General features: G+C 37.6%; 1 protein-coding gene and 1 long non-coding RNA gene across 2 annotated transcripts in view; both read left to right on the plus strand.

Moving 5' to 3' along the window:
- Positions 1 to 6068: 6068 nt before the first annotated feature.
- On the plus strand, positions 6069 to 6524 carry LOC306911895. Its single transcript, XR_013788280.1, has 3 exons — positions 6069 to 6166; positions 6252 to 6307; positions 6392 to 6524. It is a non-coding gene; the product is annotated as an uncharacterized lncRNA (long non-coding RNA).
- A 10271-nt stretch (positions 6525 to 16795) lies between these two features.
- Positions 16796 to 27494, plus strand: part of tgfbr1b (transforming growth factor, beta receptor 1 b) — a 41237-nt gene continuing 30538 nt past the window's right edge. Inside the window, exon 1 of the mRNA XM_079447578.1 lies at positions 16796 to 16928. Coding sequence (XP_079303704.1) covers positions 16856 to 16928 — 73 coding nt within the window. The 5' untranslated portion in view covers positions 16796 to 16855. The remainder of the gene's footprint in view (positions 16929 to 27494) is intronic.

The raw sequence follows: 27494 nt of genomic DNA on the forward strand, positions 1-27494 counted from the left end.
GGGTGGAATTTTCCGATGTGTGCAGAAGGAAATGCAAGTGGTGGTCTCATACTTTCACAGCTACAACAATGAATCTGCATTTTCTTATTTTCATGCTTCCAAACATCTCAGGTGAGAAATACTCATTTCTACACTTATTTTTAGTAAATGTTGGACATTTAATGAACAGACTTAATTTAATACAATGAATCTTATCTCTTTAGGTGCACAAGATATTCGTACGGTCAGTCAAGTGTCTGTCCAGGAAGGAAAGTCGATCGTAATCCCATGTTGGTATAATCCAATTTATGTACGTGATGTAAAATACTTAAGTGTCGGACAGTATTTCATTACTAGCACGTATGTGAACTCAGATGGTCAAATGAAACACAAGACAATATCTGTTTCGGATAATAAAACGGTAAATATTTTGACGGTGGAAATGAGGAGTGTTCAGATGGGCCAGACTGGAACATATTGGTGTGGAATTAAACTAACCGGATCTGATGTTGTAGCAGGATTCCATTTAACAGTGACCACAGGTAAAATGATCACTTTATCATTTAAGATTAAGTTTGACCATGCAAAACACTCTAGAAAAGCAACATGAATAGCAAGAAACAGTAAAAATAAGGTGGTATTCGTTGACATGACATTTACATTTAGTCATTTAGCAGACGCTTTTATCCAAAGCGACTTACAAAGAGTTCGGGGAGCAATAAGTGATATGTCATACAAAGAGCCATAGTACAATAGGTGCTAATACAAAGTTACTATGACAGTAAATGCATTAGCTAACATTGGCTAACAACGACCAATTTCGTTTTTCAGTATTTATTAGTTCAGCAAATGTTAATCCAAGTTCATTGAAGTTTTTTCTGGTTGCATTAACTAATGATAACAGTGACAACATTTGATTTTATTAATGTATGTAAATGCTGTATAGGTCATGTTAGCTAATGCATTAACAAATTGTTAACAAATAAAATGATTATTTTGGTCTAAGAAGAGCATATTTAAGTATCTTCCTCTTCAGGTATCTCTGGCCTCTATCTAGAGAATCAGATGTTGATGGGTTTCGACACCGCTAGTGTAAGCATCTACTGTCATCATCACGCACCTCGTAAAAGAGATGAGATGTGGTGTAAGCTGGGCGGTCACTGCATGACTGGAACATCTGGATCTTTAGACAGGGCTTCTGTTGAGGTCAAACATTATTCAGGATTAATGATTGTGACCATGAGCAAACTGAAGAAAGAGAATACAGGATGGTACTGGTGCTCTGCGAGGAAACTACAAATGCCTGTTCACATTACTGTCTCTGCCAGAAGAGAAACTATCAGCACTGCCACCGCAGAGATGACCTCTAAACAGCCAACGTAAGATAAATCAGTTCAAATGAAATAGATGTTGATGGTTTGTTTCACTTCTGAATAATTTCGCAGGTCATCCAGCACTGTACAGTTCTTCAGGAACCTTCACATCTGTTCCTCAAAATCTGAGGTAGGAAAGTTTCCAAGAGTCATAAATGTGTGTAGTATATTTTGTATAGTCATGTTTCATGTGACGTGACCACGCTAAACTTTTAACAATATTGACATTTGATCAATTTAGAAATATTTATTACACGGCTCGTTGGAATGCTTGATTCTGATTGGCCAGTCGCGACATTTGCTGGTTGGTTATTCCCAGATAACAATCTCTCAAATGAAATAACACACGGTAACCGGGATGCAGCAAATCATTTTGACAAATTAAATCTGAATATATCTTTTAATAACATATATGACATGATATTTACAAATAATTTACAAATAATCCTGTTCGTGACATTTGAACGTCTTTTCTCGCCTTAAAAATGAACGTAAACGGCAAAAATGTTTCAAATTCACATTTCATGTCAAGTTTTGTTCTCATGTGGCAAGTAGCCGGGTAATAAGCGGGATAATGTACAACAAGCCGGCTGTTATCACGAAATAAACCCCTTCCGCTTCGCGTCGGGTCCTGATCACACTGTCAGGGCTTATTTCTGCGATAACAACCCGCTGCCTGTATTATCCTATACGTATCAAATGTCTAGAAATCAAAAAAATGTAATTTCTTTATGTCTTCTTTTTTTTGCAGTCATAGTGAGGAACCTGCCTTGTGGTTGCTAATAATTCTGGGAATACATTTTGTGCTAATGGTGATATGTATATGTACTGCAGTGATATTGTGCAAAAAGAGTAAGTCTGCACTGTGCATACTCTTGTGTCTTGTCATTGTCTACAAGAATAGATGATATCAAATGAAAAGGCCATTATAATACAGTACACTAGAACCAATGATTGACTCATAATCTGTTTTAACAATAAATCAACAGAACAAAAGCCAAGAAATTCCGTCTTAAGAAAAGAAGTGAGTAAAAGAAAGGTTTTCTTGGCCTAATTTTTATATTATAAATGTGAATTTTGAGTGTAAAACTGGATGATATACTGTGGTATTTCACATTTGACAGACGTCACAAGCGGCTCCTGAAGATTATGAGTTGATCTACACGACGGTTTCATTTAAAGAGGTAAACAGATCAACTAATATCAAGCATCAGCATAATCGTAAAACTCCCGTCTCATGTTTTCTACCTTTACTAAAGTAGATCTTGGATAACGAAACAAGGAATGAATATAAATCTGTACTGTATATAGATTAAGATGGACCTTTGTTGATTTTAGGTTAAGGGAAAATCTGTTCAAGACCGTCTCTGAGAAAGGTGGTTTCACTGTCATGCTACCAGCATGGACTTGTTTAGCCTCCTCAGTTGCCATGTTTGCAAATGGTTTCCTAAATGTAAATAGACACATGCGGAGTGATTTCAGAATCAGTCTTCAGTGTTTTCGAGCAACTTACTGATGATGACAATTCAATAAAACGTATGTGAATCAGGTTGTGTTGCCAAAGTAATAAGGTACTCGAGACTGTTCTTTATTATGGATCACGCATGATTCATTCACAACAAACTAACTGCCCTCAAGTACTTCATTGCTTTAATAAAATGGTTACATCATAAAAGAAGTATTAAAGCCCACAAATATCTATCAATGCAACTTTCGTGATGTAAAATCGCTGTCTAAACAAAACCGTCAAAAATTGTAAATCGTACAAAAACATATGGTTAGTAGAAAACAAAAGACTTAAGTCCGAACCCCTAACCCCGCCCCTAAATCTGTAACTGGCGGAAAAGCAAATGGCACTAAACATACGAATTAGCCAAAGTTTGCCATCTCATAAAATAGATACGTTAATAGGTCATCAAGACTGTCTCATTTCAGAAAATAATGCAACCTTCTTTACCAGGAAACCTTCGATGCAAGAGATAACCCACAATTCTTTGCTTTGCCACAAACCACATCTTTTTTCACAAACAGTAGCTGCAGCTCCACATTCAATCAAACATGTGGTGTGTAAATGTCAATAGTTGACCCTTTTTTACTTTTTTATCACAGTAGACAGATGCAGGACCGTTTATAAAAGTTTGGTGGTCAGTTTGTTTAACTCTTCAGATTATTTAACTGCATTGTTAATGGTAAGAAATGTGACTTCAATTCTCCAAATCATGTAGAAATCAGATTTAATTCATTTGACAGGAGCAACGTGTTGGCACAGCATCCTGATTCCTTTTCTGCCAGTATGTCGTACAATAGACGTTTATTGTTGGTTGAAGATGCTCTGTATACCGCATCATTCACAGGATGCAACATATGGAAGACACAAAGGATAGTGATATTGATCAGTTTAATTTTTGAAAGGTTTTTTTTACATTTATTTGAGAATTCTTAAATAATGTTGGCCATTGCTGCTTATGACATAAGAATGAACAAAACAAGCGGTTCAACTGTAATAAGATGTGGTGGACAAAAAGGAAAAAACATGTAGACACCAAAGCCAACAACATTGCAAAGAACAACAGACCAAACTAACCAACACAGTGTTGACATTGATGTACTGCTATAGGACAGAACGGACATGTGATGATATAAACACAGCCACAGCTTCACTTAAACATTTTCACACCGACACAATGACGACTGCAACTCTTCTGCTGGGGTTTCTTCTAACAGACCTTTTAGGTAAGACACAAATAAACAAATCTGACTATACAGTTTATTAGGCATTTCAACATGAAAACATTCAACAATGATCTAATGTCAGTGTTGATACTTTGTGAACTCCATGTCAAAAATAGGATTTGAGAATTTTAGGAACACCTGAACATTTAGATTTTTCAAGAAGCAACAATCAACAAAAGGGCTTGTGATTGTACAGCCAATGAGAAGCATCAACATTACACAATATTTTATTTTATTGTTTTAATAAAATATTTTATTTAAGATTACGCAGAACAACGAACCAAGGAACTAAATTATCAATGTATTTTTTCTGTCCGCAGGATCTGAAGAAGTCCACATAATGAGGAACATATCTGTTAAAAATGGACAAACTGTCATGATCCCTTGTTTATATGATGCTCCTATTGCTACTTACCCAAAATATATCAGTGTTGGGCCTTATTTTAGTTTAAGTCATTACACACGAAACAAGAGATTATCGATTCTGGATTACAAAACAGAAAACTTTTTCACAGCAACGCTGAAGAATGCTCAAGCGAGCGACATTGGAAGTTACTGGTGTGGTGTTGATTTCCCCGGACAAGATCGTGGAACACGTTTTTTATTAAAGGTCACAGAAGGTAAGATCATTTAGTCTTTGAGCAATATAAATGTGTCTATTAGTTTATTTTTTACATTTTTGGGGTTAAAATTGAGAAAAGAAGCCATTTTTCTCTTTTTGCAAAGCCTGGTTGTCATCGGAAGATATTTTGTCTACATGACTGATAAATACAGTGACTCGTCACGAGTCACATAAAGTCATTTTTAAATGTACTTTTTTATTCATGCACCCTCATAATCTTTAATCAAAATCATAAACTTTGCGTCCTCCTCCAAGAGGCATCTCTTCGTAAAATATCACCTCTTGAAATATGTCTGACTTCCCCTGTCGGGTATCATAATACATGGGCGGCTATGTATATCAAAAGTTGTGCTGACTGACATGAAAAAAGAACATGTTACCAAATGTTGATTTTTAAGTAAAAATTATGATTATAAATATTATTAAAAAAGTATTTATTCTCTTAGCCCCGGATTCACAGACAAGGCTTAAAACTAGTCCCGGACTAAAATGAATTTTAACTGAAAATCACTTGCCCTGATATATCTTGAAATATCTCAATAGTTTTTTTTCCAAGATGCACATCAGTATTGTTTTTCTAAGGCATTTTAATAAAAGTGACTTAAATAGCCTAAATTAACTAAGGCATAGTCCTGGCTTATGAAACTGGACCATATTGTTAAAACATTGTTTAATCTGCAAGGAAACAGCATAACTCAACAAAGTCTTGTGGCTCAAAATAATTAAAAAGTATATTTATTACTTGATGTATTGCTGTAATTCTAAAATACACTTTTCTCGCTGTATAACCGTAAACTGGTCCCTACATAACAGGGTTTCAGGGGGTTGATAAAAACAGCCACGTCAATTATTGCATGCATTTCTTGCTATTTTGCGCTACAACATCTATAAGGCTGTGATAAGGTCCTTTGTGTGTGTCTCTATCTCTCACCATTTCTTTCCATTGTTTAGGTAACGCAACGCTCCAGGTCTCCAGTCAAAACGTGACAGCACATGAGGGTGAAAACCTAAGCATCCAATTTTATGGAGCTTCAAAATTCTGTAAGCTTGGGGGATCGTGTGCTGACGAAAAAATAGGAACCTTGGATAAAACCAAAGTGGCCATCAGCGGCGACGACAAAGTGTTGAATGTGACATTAAAAGCATTGAAGAGAGAGGATGCAGGGTGGTATTTCTGTTCTGATGGGCAATCTCAAATGCCTGTTTATATATCTTTGAGAAAACGTCCGAATCCAAAGGACACCTCTGTTCAACCAGTCCATCAAAAAACGTAAGCAATTGTAATCAAAAGATGCATATAATGCGGTCAAAAGACAACCAGATTGGTTGACCTGATGCAATTCTCTTTTTTATAACAGGTCTAGTGATCGTAAGAGATCCTTATGGCTTGTTATTTTGGGGCCGTTGCTGTCAATAATAATCTGCGGAGCTGTGAAATTACTACTGTTTATACAAAGAAGTAAGTGATACCTTTATTTGAAGAAATTCAGAAAAAATATATTTGCTCGCTATAAGAGATTATAAATATATATGTCTACCTACAGAACAGAGAGCAGCCGCTTTAGATATTTATGAATGCATGGACAAACAATTACCTCAAGTAAGCAACTATCCATTTTACGTCATAGTCATGATGATAACAACTCTTGTCTGTTTTCATTTTCTTTATTTTGTTTTAATACAGGAAAGTAATCATGTGAAAAATGCACACGAAAATATATATGAAGTTATGAGCAGAACTGAATGCAACATCAAGGTATTTTTGTTTTGTAATGTAATATCGAAAGCTGTAAACACTTGAGTATATACACATTTACACACATTCTTCAAATTCTTAATATTCATTTGTTATATTCTTATAACAGTTCGTTCTACTTTGTGTTTTTGTCTGTCTGTGTGTTTGTGTTATGGTAGCAAACAGTAAAGGAGGATAAAGATACATATGCAACTGTGGACAAAAAGTAAACATTATGACCGTCACAACAGATGGTTTCCAAGCAAATAAAACGAAAACAAAGGTACTTAAAACAAAATAAAGGTGCTTAAAAGGTTCTTCACAGTAATGCCATATAAGAAAAATGTTTGGTTCCACAAAGAACCATTGAGTGAAAGGTTCTTTAAAGAGTCATCTCTTGCTTACCTTTTAATAATCCGAAGAACCCTTTTTCGTGAAACAGAAACAGAAATTCTTCAATTGTTAAAGGTTCTTTATGGAACCATTTTGACAAAAACGGTTCTTCTGTGGCATCATGAAGCACCTTTATTTTTAAGAGTGTAACTTCTGGTACACATCCGCAAACGATAGAGTCCCAAGCTAAATAAATAACAAGTAAATGACATAAGATGGCAAGTTAAAAGTGGGACTAGCTAGTATTATTTTGGGCTATCAGTAGAAGAACCGTTGCTTGAGTAAACTTAAATGAGACATAGTTACGACCCATTGAACAAATTGTTAATTTACGAAATAAAATTCAACAAACTGTGTATTTAATACAATTATTATAAAATATAATAGTAATATATTAATATACATTAATATTAAGATGAATAAAATAAAAATATAAATCAAGCCACGAGCCAGATCGATCAACAAACATACCGGAAGTCAACTTCGGGCCAGGCATGTACATCCGATGAAACCGTCAGCACATACTTCACCTTGTCTGGTCTGACTTGACAGACTGCTAACATGCTATACTTAACACTTTTTGTAATGTAAAATTACATGTAACTTTGTAATTATTACAGCAAAATTACAGCTTTTTTGTTCTGATTATTTATTCACCTGCTTCTGTTGATGTTTCAATCACATTAAAAACACGTGATAAACGACGTGCAAAAAATTATCCATTTTATTGTTGCATCACACATATCCACAAACACTTACAAAACAGTAGCAGAAATGGTGAAGGAAGTGGGTTATAAAAGAGAAACTGTGGATGGAGAATATTTTTCATGCATTCTCACAATGACACAGTGATGGACCCGTGTCGCCTTCTGTTCATCCTTCTGTTGATGAAACATTCAGGTGAGATTGATTGAAAAACATAATAAATCACATGAAATATTCTAAACTTCTATTCACGTTGAGTTCTGTTATGATTGACTATTTTGGATTGTTGCAAGACAGCCTTAAATTCAATATTAATAAGTTAAAGAGAGACTCATTTTTATTTAAATAAACAAAATAGAAACATCTGAGCTCTTAAGTCTTGTTTAATTGGCTATTTTAATGAAAACTTTATATTTAAACTAATTATCTTATTTGGAGGTACTCATGATGTCATCACAGTCAGAAAAATATGTTCAGGGGGACAGTCTATTCTAATTCCCGGTTTATATAAACAGAAATATATATATATTCAAACGATTTCTTGAGTGCCGGATGCTGTCGGGTTGTAAATAAACTCTCCGAAGGAGTGAAGGAATGTTTGAAAGAATGGCTGGCCTTTAAAGTAATATTGAGGTATGGTTAAACACAACACTTCATACTGAAATATGCAATGTTCCATATGCAAATGTAATCCATTATGTGTGTACGTCAATAGATTAAATAAGGCAGTGGTTTGTACAAATGTTTTTTTTTCTATCGTCAAATGGAGCCAGATTATGTTAACGTTACAAAAACATGATAACCAGTCTATTTGTCGTTTCTTGTTTTCTTTACAATTTAAGCACTGTATCAAGTATGTTTGACCATTTATTTCTTTTCCGTTTGTATAATTGTTTTAGTATTGTGAAGTATTGAAACTTTTTAACATTTAAGCGTTTCCTGAAACTGCAGTCGCAAACAGCATCGCAAAGTTGCAAGGTTGGAACTACAGGTCTTAGAATTAATGTGAAATGATCAACTCACTATTTTTTTGTTACAACAAACCAATAGAGCCAAAACTGCCTGGAAATACCTCCGAAAAGTAATTACAACACTGAACCTGATAAAACATTTCACATTTGATCAAAAGGCAGGAATTATGATCTATAAAACACTTTCCTTTAGACAGAAAAACACTGGAACACAAACCAAATTTTAAACAAAACTCTAATTTCTCCTTTTCCACAGACCTTGGATAACAAAATGATGAATTTACCTATTACCTCTACTTTATTCAAGTTTAATATTTGTTTACTGTAAATCATGAGAATTTGTTACATTATCACAGATACCACGGAGAGATATCATGTTTCACATATTTTGACATTATCATTACAGGATCTGAGAAAAGATGTTTTACCATCTGCTGCAAACTAACTTTAGCATGCATCAATGTAGTCTTCATAGTGTTCCAGCAACTTGGTTAAGAGATTGATTCTCACGCATGTACCGATAACATTTTATATCAATTTGGATTGTAACATTTGCCAGTTGCATATCGCGCAAGTAGATGTGAATCTAACCCAATGCACTGTTGTCTGGCACAAAAACAAATGCAGTGTGTACTGAAAGTTAAGTTTGGACCACAGATGCGTTCATGCGCAGTAACGTGTGATGATAGAAACACAGACACAGCTTTGCTTGAACATTTTGCGCCGACACAATGACGACTGCAACTCTTCTGCTGGTGTTTCTTCTAAGAGACCATTAGGTAAGACATAAATATAAAGAATTTGCATACATTTGATTTGTATAGCACATTTACCACAGCCACCAGGCTGACCAAAGTGCATTACAGAAGAGCGAAAAATATACTTTACACAGATTACGAATCAGACAAAAACTCTAAAACAACCCTTTTAAAAATGACCATATCACAGAAGTCAATAGTTAAATGGTTAAAGAAAACAAAAAGGTTTTTAGTAAAGACTTAAAAACAGAAAAAGGGGCCATTCTAATCTTTAAAGGCAGGGTATTCCAAAGTCAGACCAAATAAGGAATACGGTCCAAAACTCAATGTTTTATTCCTTAATCCTATAATGATCAGCTGTTTACTATTAAAACATTATTGTTATATTGCTTTTACAATCTGCATTGCATCAAATCAACTACAGAATCCCTATGTATTGTGTTTTGGGGTGTTTTCCCAATTTTCCTTAGTTTTTTCTGTCCGCAGGATCTGAAGAAGTCCACATAATGAGGAACATATCTATTAAAAATGGACAAACTGTCATGATCCCTTGTTTATATGATGCTCCTATTGCAACTTACCCAAAATATATCAGTGTTGGGCCTTATTTTAGTTTAAATCATTACACACGAAACAAGAGATTATCTATTCTGGATTACAAAACAGAAAACTTTTTCACAGCAACGCTGAAGAATGCTCAAGTGAGCGACACTGGAAGTTACTGGTGTGGTGTTGATTCACCCGGACAAGATCGTGGAACACGTTTTTTATTAGAGGTCAAAGAAGGTAAGATCATTTAGTCTTTGAGCAATATAAAGCCATCTGGCCGTTCTTCAGTTTATTTTTATAAAGTTTAGCGTCTTGAGTGCACCTGGGACAACAGGTCCAACAAGATTGTCCTTGGGTTTCCCACCTATAAGGTTTCTATTTCTCAGACTATTTCTTTCCAATGTTTAGGTAACGCAATGCTCCAGGTCTCCAGTGAAAATGTGACCGCACATGAGGGTGAAAACATAAGCATCCAATGTTATGGAGCTTCAAAATGGTGTAAGCTCGGGGGATCGTGTGCTGAAGAAAAAATAGGTACCTTGGATTAACCCAAATTGGCCATCAGCGGCGACGACAAAGTGTTGAATGTGACATTAAAAGCACTGAAGAGAGAGGATGCAGGGTGGTATCTGTTCCGATGGGCAATCTCAAATGCCTGTATATATACTAATATACATGCCCTTTGAATCACCTGTCCATGCGTGTGTTCTGCAAGCTAACCCTACAATATACAGTAATAAAGATACATATGATCCTCATTGACAGACAATCTGTCACTTTATGCACACACTTCACCTGCTACTTAACTGGTTCTCCTGCTGTCTCCAGTATTGGGCTTCCTGTGTTGTCCATCGTTCCTTGTTTGCTCTTATTCATCAGTTCCATGTGTAAAACATTACCTGTCTGGTGTGGAAATGCGTTTGGTGTTCATCATATATATGCAACAACAAATATATACGTGGGCACTTACTGTAAAACTACATATAGGCTACAAGATTCTATCATGCTAAGAAGCATTTAATGTGCATGTATCAGGATTGGATTTATACAGCCAGATAGTGATATTTATAGTTTGTCCGATGTGATGCTCATGTCGTACAGGACAACTGTGATGGTTGATGTGTGTGTTTTGGAGAAAAACCCAGCTGTTGATGATATCACAATCTATTCAAGGCAGAAACAAAAGCAACGTTTTTACGCAATCCTATCATTGCTAGAACACCATCAATAAACCTTTGAAAGGCTTTATTTTGCTTGTGTTGTTCATATTTATCTGAATGTACTTTATTCAAACTAAATGGAAAGAGGGCTTAAAATGTTTTTAATAATGAATAAATAGAGTAGCATTGAAAGCAGTTTAATGTATCTCATGCTGAGTAAATGCCGATAAATAAGCTTGACTTGTTCTTTGTGTGTGTGTTTGTATGTGTGTATGTGCGTGCACACGCACATAAAAAAGAAACAAATCTCTCTGAGGCCCTCTTGAGGAACACACAAACACACACACACACACACACATGTGTTCCTCAAGAGGGCCTCAGAGAGATTTGTCTTCAGTGTCTGAGCGTAATGTATTATGTATACATGAACGTGTGTATCGAGAGGCGCCTTTAACTTACTAACCTGAACCGAACAGAGCTGATGGTTCTACATCATGCAGTAGTTATTCTGCCTTTTACACGCTTTAACATACGCCTCTGGCTGACATTCAGCACAAGACAACACACTTTGTGTTTAAAGCCACTATGTAATATAAGAATGGTGAATGTAAAGGCCAATGTGTACAGAGGTTGGTAGAAGCTGAGCTTTTAAATAAGGGTCAAGTATTGAAAGTAGCCTATTGAATATTATATTATAGTGCATTTGATTATATCATGAAATTATAAAAGCTATGTTCCTATTAGCCGAAAGAACTTCAAATCCGTTGATCATTTTAAGACTTGTGTAGAATCCGATTCATTTTTCTTTACCTGCTGTTAAAATAAAGCGTTTTGATGGCTGTTGGTTTAATATGCTGTTTAGATTTTATTATTGACATCATTATTAGACACATTTTTATTTGGTTGTTCTGGTTGCGGAAATGAATCTCTTCACCTCAATTAACAATTATGATTAATTATCCATGATTAAGTAATGAACAGTCTGAAAGTAATTTCCCTGGAGTTCGAGTCAATCAGCCAATGTTTACCCAACACTGTTGTGCTTTGGCTTGGGGCTTAAACGGCACATTTCTCTGCAAAGCTTGTCCGGAAAGATTTCTATTATGAAAAGCGCTACACAAATAAATTGAATTAAACCGAATATTGTAGCACAGTGACGACAGCTTGTCATAATATGATAAACTCGCTTTCTTCTTTATTTTCCATATACGCAAAAAACAAATTCTATTATGAGTCTTAATAGAAAGTGTAAATGTAATAAGGTTGCGATACGCTTATTTTGATCATATTCAGATGAACGTATCGCCATAACAGCATAACTGGCTGCTGACTTCAGTGAATAATGACTCAGTTACTTCTCTGATCGCAGAACAGCCTTATCGCGGTTGAATGAAATTTGCATTGCGTCACATGATTAAGGGCAGATTTGCACGGATTTGTGAGTGTGGGAAAAAAGTCCAGGTGGTGGGGGGAGGTCGACTGGGCTGTGAATGACAGCTGGGGGGTATTCCACAGGGAGCGCCCTCCTCGTTCTCATTATCTCTTTCTCTTTTTAATCCCTCCTTCCATTTCTTTCTTCCAAGCGATGGGCACCATGTTCTCTCAATTTTTCTTTCACTCCTCTCCCGACACTTGCTGTTTAGAGACAGTAATGATGGAAGATGCACAGATGGCTCGGAGCAGGACTCTGGATCTACCTGTGCGGACAGCTGGTGACGTCCCATTAACACTTAAAGAGAGGTCTGCCACTGTCACCTGAGCACCAGGAGGGCCCTGGCAGCCTGTGTCAGAACAATAAACAGGGAAATGAGAGAAAGAAAAACAATGCAATGTGATTACAAATAGTGTTTGTATCGCAGGACCATGCTAATCTCTATTCTGTGCCGTTGTGGATGGATGACAGGGAGCCTGAAAGGTTGCTAGAGCGTTGCTAGGGGGCTGCTAAGATATTTTGGATGCTTGCTTGCTTACTGGGACAAAAGAGCTGTGATATTATGGCTCAGTTTAAGTCTATGAGAAATTGCAACACAAACTCACGGCAATATCAATTTGTATGATTTAGTACGATTTGCTTTTGCACCATTGACGTTAAGATAGGGATAAGGGAGGGGCTTCGATATGGCATTTTTCTAATAATCGTACATTTTTGGAAGATTCACATCGCATGAATTTATATGAATTAGCCACCTCTTGAAATAGTTACGAATTCTTGTAACTAATTCGTATACATTTTTACAATCTCATTTGTATGTTTTCCTACAATTTGCTTTCTCGCCAGTCACGTTAGGTTTAGGGATGGGGTTAGGGGAGGGACTTCGGTTTGGTGTTTTTCTGAAAATCGTACATTTTGTACATTCACATCCCATGAATTGTTAACACCTCATAAAATAGCTACTCCTAATTCTCGGGAAGATCAGGCTGGTATTTCTCGACTGTTGTTTTGTCATCGTTTACTGTAAAATCCCTAACCACACATATGAGCAATACTAAAGGAGATGTTCGCCTTGTTATCTGTTTAAAGAATAATTCAAAAAGGTACCAAGAGGTGATCTGGGCCGATTTGAAATGGAGTTTCCTTTAAAGACACTAAAGTGAGACCCAAATGATAACACGTGTTATAACCCGTGGCATGAGTAAGACTATTAAAGATAAATGGTGTGTGACCCACAATAACCTGTGAGGAAGGCGAGGGACCGTTTTTGCAAAGCAGACAGACATATCACATGGGGATTCATGTGATGAAAATTGTGATTAACTCACTATTGCAGAAGTCGACGGTCTGCATTCACATCTGTAGAGCCACACATGTAGTTCCCTTAACTGGAATAGAGTCCTTCAGCAGAAACATAAATGCTTGCTGGGAAGTCAGAAGAGACATTGGAGGAACTTCAGTGACAGATTATTGAATGGAAATTAAACAAAAAGAAAAAGTCTCTCTTAAAGGTTCAGTCGTTAATACTTCTTTCTTTTAATACAGCACACCAAATGTTCCAGACTTCAGACGTTTTAATAAAAAACACATAGTGTTTGTGTAAAAGCGAAACTCTGCACACAGACATTTCAATTAATCCTTAACCATAGCATAGAAGTTCAGTGCTTAGTCGCTCTTTGTGCTATTAAACCGAATGATAACGGTTTAATAGCACAGACCGTTTGTTTGGTCCCACGCCCTTCGTGCTATTAAACCGAATGATATAAGTGACTCCTTGAGGAGTGGTGTCTTGTCTCAGTAGACTAAAATCTAGTAGGTTAAATCTACAGCTTTCACGTGAGAAACAACCAAACGGGTAAAAATGCACACAGATCACAAGTCACATAGGACAAAACCAGGGAGAAGAATATCACAGAAACGTACTCTTTTAAACTAAGCCAGATATTAACCATCAAGCTCTAGGAGCCCACAGGAACACCCTGGCAACTGCATAGCAATGCTTTGAAAACCACTCGCATCTCTGCATTTTACAACTCGCAGTTTCTATATTTTAGATTTGAATTGGATTTGTCTCAAATTGAAAAAAGGAGTTGTTTGAGGCGTACATGCTCAGATAAAACACTAACTCACCTCTTTTATTTTCCCAATTAGCACAAAAATACTGTCATATTTTTGGAACATGCACTTTCTTTGTAGAAGAATTACTCTCTGGATCACAATATTCCCTTAAGTGAACACATTTTTTGCGTGGCCTACTTATAGTTAACCCCATTACTGCTTAATAGCCACAGAAACCTTTTTTAGAAGAACACTGTTGTGCAGCATAAATTAATGGCAGTTTCAGAGTTTTGGGCGCTAAATTAGGTGTGCCACCAGACAGCCCATTTTAATTATGTCTCAAGGTCAAAAACCAAACCCATCATTAGGCAAAAACAGGTCAAGTTTCTAATTAAGTTATGTGTATTTTTTCATTGCTTCCTACAACTTATTCAAATGGTTCAAAGAAATGCATTAAAACCATCTGTTGATAACATTAACATATACAGTACAAAACATTAGGCCTTTTAAATAAATATTTGTAAGCTTTTTCTTTTTTTCCCAAGGTTTGTATTGTGTTTTATGTGTCAGCTTTTGAATTTTTAAATTGGAGATTTGAATTGAAATTACTGTAAATACATTTTAAATATATATAAAGTTAAAAGTAAAACGCTTTTCTTTGGGAAAGAACCTGTTTAAGTCTTACATCAAAAGAACAAATGACATTTCCCATTGCTTACATTACATTTAATTGTCTGTGTTTGAATAAAAGATAAAAATAAGTTTGTATTAAGAAAACAGATTTATGCAGGTAACCAGTGAAATATGTGCTTTCATCTTTAAACATCTAAATTAATCTGCAAGATATAAAAAGCATGTTTTAGTTTAAAATTATAGTTACAATTATACAGAGTGAAGCTAAATTGGAGTAATTACACACGATAACTTGAGTATGTTAGATCCCTTGCCAAGTGAAAACTTTTTACCCCAGACGTATTACAAACAGGGACATGTAGACAGCTGATATGACTGGTAGCTCTCAGATCTGAGCATGCAGAACATGGTCCACATCAGAGGCCCCGTGAAGATAACACAGCACCATGGCCACTATCCAGATGTCAATCCACAATAATTATGGGGGATCTTATTTTGACCCCGTAAGGCAAACCAAAAAGAAGTATCAAGCCAAACCCAACTTTCTCAATAGCCTGCCTTCTCCATAATAGCTCTCTATAGGATTTTGAGTAGTTAGATCCTCTGTTGTGATATTCAAAAGATACCGCCACATACTTTTCTGGCATTGGGGTCTTAGCTAGTATGGAGGTGGGGGATGGGCCTTTTAGTAAGCAAACCCTGTATCCCAGACCTGCAATGCCAAGACAGAGATTAAACAATAGGCGATCATCAATCTCTGTCACTGCACATGGGTTTGGGGGGTGGAAGGTTTGAGGAGGTCAGATGCTTTGTCCTTATGGATAAATATATGCAGAAAGGCTGAGAAGCACCACTCACAATTTAGCATGTGTGAACACGGTTATGTCCAACAATGACAGTGTGTTATTCAGATAACGTTTTATATGCTTATTTACATATTTAAAAAATGCTTGTTGCCCACCTAGCCTACCTTTTTTGGCTGACAAAGATTCAAAGTTCAAGATCAGTCATATTGTTATCAGATTAAATTGGATTTGATCTTTTTACTAAAATATTTTTGTAAATTGATGATTTAATAGTATGCAGAATGATTACATCATTAACATAGCCTAGTGTTTAAATGGCCTGCATTTTATTATAAACAACATAGATCATTCCAACAAATATTGCCATTTACGCGGTAATGCCATACTTGTTTTCATTCATCGTTTAATAAACGTTTATCCTATTCTTACACCCAATGCCTGTTTAAAATAATTACAAATATATTTAAATAAAATAAAAGAGGAAACAAAGGAAAGAATAGCTATAACGTATCCCTTTAATCTCACCATGCACAGTTGATCAGACAGATGTACGATTATTATTTTCGTGCATGCATAAGGGGTCGTAGGCGAAACAAATCAGACCGAAGGGGGGAACACGGAACGGAATTTGTTATTATGCAATAACAGAGTCCAGCTGAGGTCCAGAGAGAGAGAGAGAGAGGGAGAGAGGAGAGAGAGAGAGAGAGAGAGAGAGAGAGAGAGAGAGAGAGAGAGAGAGAGAGAGAGAGAGAGAGAGAGAGTAATGTGGGTTTTACTCCGGCTGGGCGGGGATCGGTGTCGTGGTGTCGGTCCGTCCTAGCCAATGATCAAACGTGTTTTTTCTCTTCCTCTTTTCCGTCGCTCTCTCTCTTTCTTTTACTCATCCGGCAGCTCAGTCTGCCTGAAGAACTTGAGTGTAGCAGAATAAGTGTGAGCGCACGCAGGAGGATGATGGATGCAATACCGTGTCGTCTCGTGTTTTTAGCTCTGTTCTTCGGAGCCAGGATCCAACACACAGAAGGTACAGGCGGCACGCTCTCTTCTGCATGTTGCATGCGATGAATGTAAAACTCCATTCGTGCGTTTTTGTGCAGCGAAAGCTCGTAGTCTGGGGCCGCTCGGAGGGTTGCTCTTTGTTTGCAAGCAACTGCAGCCCCAAAGAGTGTCTGTCTTTCTGCAAAGATGGCGCAGGTCAGAGCGAGACAGCGAGAGAAAGACAGAAAGAAAGAAAGAAACTACGATACGGTGTCAGTGAAATGTTTGTTGTTTTGTGACGTAATCTACGAGAAAAAATAGCGAAACCGAGAAGGAAGGCGCTTGAAAGTCCGTCACATCACACCTGATTGTCACTGAAGATCAGACTAAACAAATAAACACGCGATGAGTGTTCAGATGATTCATGTCTGAGTTGTGTGTCTGAATAAGAGTTATTCAACATGTCTAACGTTACTACAGGATGTTCGTGTTTATTATTATTATTATTATCATTATCAGTCTTTATGATCGTACACTCTCGCTGGACAGATGTAACGTTACACGCATCTCATCGCTGTTTTCAGCGGATCGTTCACACGGTTTTCTTCACTGATGCCATTTATTTGATGTGTTTTTGACTGTTTTACACTTTTACACATGAATCCGGCTCTCTAGAATACGGGTGATAAAACTTTTTAATCTGTCAGAAACTAACGTTAGTCGGATCACTCGCTACTTCACCGTTTTATGCAAAGTAACGGACTGTTTTGTTCATGAAGTCAAACAAGACGAATAAAATCACTAGCGTGCGTCCTATACGCCGTTATTTACACTAGCTAGCTGGATGGGGCTAACTGTCCAGACACGTTAACTGTTTAAATATACGCTTAAACCGCTTGTTACGTTGCGCAAATAAACGTTAACACAGCGGTGATTTGACAGACATGGACATTAAAGCGTCACGGTTAACATTGAACGTATGTTTTTAACGTATAGAAAAGTTGGAAGTTGTGTTTTACGTCAGTCAACTGACAGCTGATTAGCTGTTAGCTGTTTGGCTAACGTATCTAACTCCTCGATCGGAAACTTTAAATAACATTTTATTCAATTACACGACAAAGCTCGACTAACCACTTTGCGGTTGGTTATAAACCCAGAACGTGTCTCGCTAACGTTAAAAATAGCACTTACAGATTATTTCCTGGCATTGTTTATGTCAATAACTGTTCTGTTAATCGTGCAGCTCTTTACGGGCTGTTAAAAAGTCGAGTAGTAGCGGTACGTCGATAAATATGAGCATTAGTCTTGGGTATGGTTATTGTAAACAGAAGTGACGTAGTGTGTCACCTGTTCGTGTATATACACAAGACTGTGGGCTGTAGGCTGTGCCTTAAACCAGTGGGTTTCATCCCTGGCTCGCATTATCGGCCACTAGCCAGCGACCTTTGTAATACAACAGTACATAAATATGCTTACCTGTCATTTAACCATCACTGTGTCTACTGCTTTAGTACTTTCATGTAAGGTTAGGTGATTTTGAACGAGCCCTAGTTAGTTAGCATGCGCTTTTTTTCAAGTGCCATACTTTTGTGTCTGGCTGCTTTAAAGTCACATGACACAGATGTTTGTGAGGTGTTTTTCATGCTGTTTATAGTGTTGAGAGAAAGCAGTTAGATGAAATGTTCTGTCCTTTGGCATTTACTTCCTTCAAGTATGAAAGGACAACATGAAATGGCAATGTTAATGTCACTGGATGTGCACTATAATTCTTGTCTGTTTCAGCAGTGCCCAATTATTCATGACACCTTGTGACCTTTTCCTATGAACGCCACTTGAAACAGTGAGGTGATGTACTAAAATATGATTGTAAGTGTAAATAGAAAGTATAAAATAATAATGCAAAGGTGTAGAATGGCTGCAATGCTGAGAGTTCGCCGGTCTTTGTCCGACACCTTTGAAATGTTTGCAATAGGTGTGATGCTGCTGGTACTCTAAGGCAGTGTTCACACCAAACATGAACAATCGTGTACTCGCTCTATTACTTGCAAAGGGATCAGGTGTTCCTGGACACTGAAATGTTGCACGGAATTGCGTTTCCTGATATTGTAAGTCGTCATTTTGTTGAATGTCTTGCCCCTCACAGGGGCGCGCATTGGCGTGCTCACATGGTGTTCACGTTGTAAAGTGATGACACGTCCATATACTCTCTATAGTCTCTCCCAAACGTGGAGCCAATGCAATCATTTTTTTGTGGCATGAAAATAGAAATATTTGTCATTCAAATGCAGTGAAGTACAGTAAAAAGTATCCAGAACAAATAATGAGTAAGTATAGTACAGATACTCCAAAAGTGTACTTAAGTACATTACTCAAGTAAATGTACTTCGTTACATCCCACCTCTGAACTAAATAAACCCCCAAATCAGGGTATTTAGCCTTTTTTTGTACTTTCTACAGTGCAAACCCCACAAATTGGGTTTTACTAATATAATCTTTAATTTTGTAATTTAAAACACCTCTCCCCTTTAAACTTTAAAACCGCACGGCTTGAAGAGATGCATGCAAAACACGTCTGATTTAAAAACTGTTAAATAAAGAGTAAAAAATAACAAGACAGAACTTTGAAAAGTGTAAACGAGTCTATTCTGAAATTATTCTTTATTTTTTTATTTATAAGTCTCATTTATATATTTGTATTATATTGCGTTTTAAATGTAATGCGATGGAATGACTAAATGGGTGTTGAGTAGTTTTCACAGATATTAATGTATGCAATTCCAGCAATAATATGTAAATTTTTCTAAAAAGGAAACAAATTAGTTGTTCATTTTAAGATACCTGTCTTGTTTTCTCTTGTGTATTCAGTATTGCTCTTTAATAAAGAAAAAGTCCTTGTTATCCGAATACTCGATTCATCGATAGAATAATTGGAAGAATACTCGATTACTAAAATAATCAATAGACCTACATGCACTGTTTGCATCTTGGCTGCCAGATGCATGACTAATGTGCGAGTGAGGCCTTGTCGGTTTGTGCCGTGCTATGGATGTATACTATCCGGAGACACTCTTGGGAGGGTGATTTAAACCAGAGTTCAGCCTGAGGCCCCTGCATAGGCCCTTAGAGGCTCCTCTTTAGAGAGAGGATTTAATACACGGTCAATACAGTAACGTTACCTTTGGGATGAGGAATCTCAAGTATTCGAGTGACCCCCACACTGCTGTTTGTCCTGGCATGCAGAACCAAAACTCATTCGAAAAGTTGCATAAATGCCGGCTAAGAAATGAATTCGGAGGTAGTGATGCGTTCGTCAGCCTCCGAGGGCTTTGTTACATTGAGGCATTGAGACTTTTTAAGTGACAGTCTAATAGAGTTTTGTTTTAAGTGGCACTCTTTCTGTCGTACAGAGTTGCAGTTAATAATGTGGCCACATTTGCAAGTCCTTTTCGCTGAGTGGCATGACTAGAATTGATGCCACTGCAAACACAAGGCTCTACGGCTGTTCTTTAAACCATTGAGCTGCTGTCAGCCCGACAAAAACGATAAGGGTTGCTTTCGTGCAATCCATTTGTTGTCTGTATTAACTGAAGCTATTTGGCTTAAGTGGCCTCCTTGGGTGCACAAACGAAAGCCTTCCCCATCATTACAGGATGGGTATGACTGTTATATAATCATTCACCACAAAATCATTGCCAACATTTGGAAATTCTGCTTCCTTTGGGATGAAACGGAGCCCTTTTCTGTAGATCAGAGCAGTCTCGGATTTTCATATTCGATCCTTTGTGGTGCTGTGGCTAGTTGTAATTGTTGGAGGGATTTCATATCACTTCAGAGAATATTTGACAGCCCTTCAGCCTGTGGGATTTATGGTCTTTAGAGCAATGAGAGATTGACATGATTAATAGGATGTCAAAAGATAAAAATCATGTGAGGACAAAACATATTGTGCATGGATAAAAATGCATAGATTAAACACAAAAACAAGTTTTATGAGTTTGATATCCCTAACATCTCCAGTTGTGTTTCATCTAAGAAAAATACTTGATGCAGGTTTAAAGCAACATTTGAACACACTCTTAATTGGTAGCTGATGAGGTGAAGGAACAGCCCTGCCCCAATGCCCTGTTCCTCTCTTGGGCCGGAATACATTGGCACGCGGTGCCCTTTAATGCCAGCGAAGTGCTGGAATGCAGCGAGTCCTGCCCTTTATTTGAGTCATTTGTTTTACTGGCTGATTTGAAAGGGAGCTTTGCCAGTTTTACAGCTTTCCCCCTCCTCTCGGAGCTAGTTACCTCGAAATGGCTCGAATGGAGATTGTCCCTGTCCAATCGGCAAAGAGAGAGGGCAGTTTTATGATCCCTGTGTGGCTCAAAGGCTGCCTGGAGCGCCGAGTATTTATAAAGAAGTCCGTCATGTGCTCTGCAAAGCAGCAATTAGCAGAGCCTCCGGCAGCGGGAGCGCTGGAAAAAGTTAGGTTGTAAGCGGAGATGAGATCGTACTCTTTGACGGTTTACTGCCCTTTTCTCTCCGAAGGCTTATTAGCGCGACAGGTTGCAGAACGCAGCAGACGTGAAAAGTCAGTTTTGGTGGGCTGTGTTTTGGTGTGTCCTAGAAAATATGTCTCCGGCTAACACTTGCGTGGGAAAAATACGCCCACAGAGTACGGTTGCTCCATGACAGCACGCAGGGAAGATTTCCCCTGGAACTTGTGAAACTCTGTTAACATCCTGCATGCGAACGCTCAACGGGAAGGCACAAACCAGAGAACTTTAACGACACCCAGACATTCCAGTATGATAGCCAGCCGGCTGGAACTAGGTCACTGTCAAAGCACCAATTTTTTGCTGGTCCGAGTTTTCTGTGTCTACTGTTCCTAGCTTGGCAGGACCATTTTGTTTTACTCAATTTCTTGTTGTCAAGTTGTGTACCACCTTCAGGATTTCAATATTAGGATAACATTCTTTCCTAAATAACTGGTAGTCGCTTATGGAACTGCTGTAGTATCGGTGCCCAACAACCTTTCCAAAAAAGTCTGTATTCAAGCGGTGGTTTTCTTCAGGAGACATTTAAAATAAACCAGATAGCATACTTATTTAGAATTAATCCATCACTTGGTTTGAGGAATATGCTAGTGGTGAATATTTGGGCTGTCTATCCCGAAATATTGTATGGCATTACTGGACATTGGGCATAAGCATGTTGGGATGTTGGGGTATGGATCCATTTATGACTCTTGCTTATGTATATACATGTATGTGTTTAGTAGGGCTGTCATGATTTCAGACTTTTAATACACAATTATTATGGCCAAAAGAGTTAATAATAATGATCTTACACTCACACATTTGTACACACAACATTCTGGGTTATTTTCAGCTCAGCATTGGGTCAAAAAGGGCTGAACCCAGCAAATTGGTTAAAATAACCCAGAATAGGTTCTTATTTGTAACGTGCACACCTCATTTGTACGGTTTATGAAGATTTGCTTTTGTGCCAGTGAGGTTTAGATTTAGGGGAGGGGCATTGTCTTTTTTGCTTATCGAAAGTTTTTGTGCAATTCCCATCATACGAATTAACCACCTCCTAAAGGATTACATCAATCTGAATGAATCTACTGTTGCATTTTCTTGAAATCAAATGTCTAGGCTTTTTTCCGTTTAAAAAGAAACATGTATAAAAGAGCTGTTGGATCCTTCTTAAAGTGAAAATTTCTATCTTCATTTACACCATTTTGTATGTTTATCAAACCTGTTTGACCTTCTTTCTTCTGCAGAAAACAAAAGAAGACATTTTGACAAATGTTTGTAACAGAACCATGTTTGTTATTGAAACCAATGCAAGCGAATGGGGAGGCTGTGCACGTCATTCTTCAAAATATCTCATTTTGCGTTCTGCAGAAGAAAGTCAAACAGGTTTGAAATAACAAGACGGTGAGTAAACAATGACAGAATTTTCCTTTTGAAGGTGAACTATTCCTTCAGCGAAGACCAGGAGTATGGTTCCTTATCATTTGTTCTTGGAGACAAAGAAACGTATAGCGTAAAGCCTTGTGGGGGAGGTTAAGGTTGACAGGGTCCATCACACCCAAACCCACATCTGTCATAGACAAAAGGCTCGCAATAAAGGGTGGAAAGAGGTTAGGGGCCTGAGTGGTGACCTATGGAAATGACTTTGGGATCCCTTGCATGATGAGAAAAGGTTCCATAGCTCCCTAGCAATAAAAACTGGGGGAGGGGAATCGTAGGACCCATGGTTTGTGAATGCATGGCATGTATGGCGTCTGCGCATGAGTAGCTGCTTCATACCCTAACCTCTCTTCGTATGTGACGTGCATGCACCTTCCGCTCAAAGTAATGATGTATGAACCAGCGCAGGGATTTCGGTTGCCAGGAAACGGGATGTAATTAATTCCACTGCACAAGGAAGGTGAGCACGAGGAGTTGTGCTGAGTGGCTTTCTTTGATGAAGAGTCCACGTGATGCAAAGCCTGCTTCCCTCCTCTTTGCTTTTATATCCCTACAACCAGCTCTGTGGTTTGTCTCTGCTGCTTAGAATCCTAGCACGGGGATGACGACGCTAGCTTTGATGTTCAATGTTTTAGTTTTTCAAATACATCTAAACCAAACACATAACTGTCCAAATAAAACTGAAAACTGCTTTTGTGTGTCTGTAGTGCGAGTAATAGGCATACAAGTGGCCTTCTCTTTTATTACAATAGTGACCAGCTCTTTGTAAAACCTTGAATTCTTATGGGCTGGTATGTCTCATGAATTGGAACAACACTGTTTTCGTAAGTTTAGACTCCTGTTCTCTGTTGTTTTAGACTTTAAAACATATTACATCATAAAGAGCAAGATAGCGCTGGATGGAATATATTTCATGTGACTGTGTCAAGTTCCTTTCTAATTGTTTAGCCTTGTAGTATCTGTTCTGGAGATTTGTTTGGATGTCCGCAGTGTACTTTTATTTCCAAAAAGGTCAGAATTGCATGGTTTTCTTCGGTGCTGTCTGAATTGTATATCACTAATAACAGGTGGAATAAAAATACTGCCACAAGAAATCTCTTGTTGCTAAAATCCACTAGCAAAAAGTATGGTTTTATCACCCGTATTTTAGGCAGTTATTTTGATATATGGTGGATTTTCTTGTGTGCCACATTCTGATATAATTGGTATTGGTTGATAAAAGCAATTTTTCACATCAGCGGCTATCGGCTATATTTGCTGTTCCAGATTTTTAAGCCTTAGATATTTGAGACGTTAAAAACTAAACCAGCCGCGGGGAGTTCAGAATACTCAATTTATCTGTTGATTACTTCAGACAGCGCTGAATCATTTTCAATACGTTCACAACAAGAATGAACGACATGCGAATGCTCTTGTTAAGTTTATGTGAAGTTATCTTTGCATTGTGAACAAGATGAAAAGTGTCCTTGATACACAATAAAATCACCATAAGAACATATTTAGACGAGGCCTTGTTTTGCTTTAACACTATAAACAATAAAATATATACTTTTTCATATAAAATGACATGCAATTCAAATGAATTCAGTACTAAATTGGTCTGGTGTATTCAGAGTTTAACAGTCTCTTTACTTCGCACTTAAAGCTTCTCTTTAGGCTCTGCCTCTTTTTAAATGATGAGCAGAACCAGACCACTGTCACCTGCAGTTAATGCATAGACAGGTAGTATTTTAAAACTATTTTAACACATTTTCATTTCTGTACAAATGTAAACGCGTCAAAAACTGTTCCACAGAATTCTGCAGAATAAAAAAAAATGTTTTTCACAGATTTGAAAAGAAAGTCTGCAGATTCCGTATAATCCTGCTACGGAATAATGTCGTATCCTTCTGAAATGAAAATACAATTTATGTAATAAAAAGTAAAGTCTATTTATTATCAAAGTTTTTGTCAGTAATGCAGCTGTTTTGGGGAAAAATGTCCACAAATGCATTGCAGGCTGTCAACCCTGTTTTTGAGTTCAGTTCATCCAGGAGTGATACAGGAGAATATTCACCGAATGGCACACGTGAAATACGGATTCGGTATTGCATCATTTTGTCATCGTGTCACTTGCCTTTGATTAAAATGTGTGAGGGAGAGCATATTCAACTTCATTTGGCCATGCTGAGACCGATCGGCATTTAATATCAAACTTCCACCAGAGAGCTTTAAACAGAGATACTCTTATTATAGAGATTAGAGGGTCTGTAATGCTTCCAATTGGAGAACCGATAACGGCTAACAAAACACTTTGACATCCATTCAAAAAACTAGCATCCGGCCTCCTTTCCTGTGTCCGCCGAAGCCAGGGCGTTAGCATTAACCGTAACGCTTTTTTTGGCTAATGGTTGCAGGCTTTCCTTTTTAATAAGGCTTCAAAAACACTAGTATCTGGGAATATTACTGCAGTTTTCTATAGTATACTACAGTAATTTAAGTGGACATGTATATCTCTATTGTACAGTAAAAAAATTAAATGCACAGAACTTTGAAAAATTAAATCAATTTAGGTAACATAAAAATTAGGCCCTAATTTGTCCATCTGTATGTAACACTAAGGTCATTTGTCAGTTACCTGCCTATTCATGTGATGAACTACACATCTTTTTTATGATGACAACAGACGTTTTATACTACAACTGTTTGGCATGTGTAACAAAACTTTATACCTCTATAGCGCCAGTTTTTTTTAATTGCAAAAAGCATTACATTGACACTTCAAATTAAATATCTTTTTTTATAGTAATATTTGTACTCGGACAAGTGCATGACAGATTTTCTTGACCACATGACGATGCTTAACGTCAAGCCCTGTCACCTTGAATAATCTGCTATTGGTATTGGTGGAGAAATGTTATATCGGTGGAGAAATTGACTATCGGTGCATCTCTAGTAAATAGTAAACATTTAGTGCCACAGTGTATATCAGATTATTGCTATTTCCATCTGCTTTTACAATGCACCTGGAATCTTTGGCATGGAATCATTAGCATTTTTGCAAATTAGTGAAATGAGATTTAGTTAGAAATGCAGGCCGACCAATCCACCCAACCGTTTTACCAATTTTCTTCACGAGGAAGATTAATTACTTGGCACTAAAAACTCAACACACTCTTCAAGTGATCCCCGTCCACTGTTAGGGCAAATGATGGGATTGTGAACAAATAGCGCACCTATTCATTTAACTCCACAGCATGCTTGGATTACGCCAGCCGATTGCTTTGGCGTCCGCGTGCTTTCCCTTGTTTTCTCTCTCTCTGCCGAAAAGATTGAAAGGCACTTCTCTTTTAATGCAGGATAATTCAATTACCACGTTAGTGGTTCAAGCCAAAGGCTCCAAAGATGTTAAATTCGATTGGCATTGATTCTCAAATTCAGTCTTCATTGTCTTGAGAGAGATTGTTCCTCTTTTCTTTTTTTCGCTGCCATGCTTTTTATTTGTAGCCACTCTGGAGACTTGAAATACCGCAGACGTTTGAGACCCAGCAGTGCGAGGCTGAACCCCCCCGTCCCTTTCCCATCCATTACAAAATGGCTTAGTGGGTCCTAATCAGATAGAGCACAATGAAATGAGCACAATGAAATTAGGTTAATTGAAAGCATTGTAGAACTTGAGACTCAAAATTGCATGCTTTTCATGAACGGCAAAAGTTATTGCAGACATGGGGCAATCGTCCGTAACTTAATTAAAACGTTGTAGTTACGCTGTTTCAAGGGACCTTTTGAATATTTTAGCACGCGTTTTTATGGTCTCCGCTGCTAGGATTTAATGGAAGGTATGAGAATGCTGCTTTGAAATAAATACAATAAAACAATAAATGGATGAAATATGAAAGTCTTATCAAAAGTCTCTGTATTGCAGACTGTGAGAAAGTGTGAAACCTGTAGAGCATTGGTCATGGGGTTGACACCAAGGGAAGACGTATACAGATTCAATGTGTATCTGAGAGTGTGTTTTGTAAGTTACTTTCGATAAAATCTTCTCCCAAATGCATAAACGCAAGTCTAGAAATGAATACACAGGATTTCTTTACGAGTAACATAGTCAACAGGTGATGCCACGTCAACACGTGAGCTGACCATTAAACAAAACCCGATGACAGGATCCTGTTTAATAATGCCCTCCATAAAACGAAAACAAGTCTTTATTCATCTTTAGAAAGAATGCCCGTGGCCTTACTGCTTTGATGTTTTCAAGATTTTGACAAGCGTGGCCCCAGCTGTAGCTCACATGTGTTTCCCGTGCCCTCTCTTCATAAAGTTTGTCTGTGGGTGTTACGGTTCTCATCCTAACAAAAACAGACAGATATGAAGTAATTGCGATGTCACTGTCTCGACGGAAGGGGAGAAGTGATATGAAAGGCAGGGCAGGAAGCCGCTATGGAAAAATAACATCTTTGGATTGTGTGAGAAGCAAACAAGCTCAGTTGTCTAATGCCTGCTGCGTTCACGCGGCTCAGCTTTGTAGACCCCAATTGACTCCCGTACTTCAGAATATCACAGCGGTAAAGTGATAAGTGAACTCTTGTGTTAGATCTTACTGTGGGGAAATAGTAGTCAAATGCCTCTTTCCGTTTTTATCGGCTATTATGGAACTTTGACGT

Source organism: Barbatula barbatula, assembly GCF_947034865.1.
Source record: "Barbatula barbatula genome assembly, chromosome: 23".
NCBI classification, from domain to species: Eukaryota; Metazoa; Chordata; class Actinopteri; order Cypriniformes; family Nemacheilidae; genus Barbatula; species Barbatula barbatula.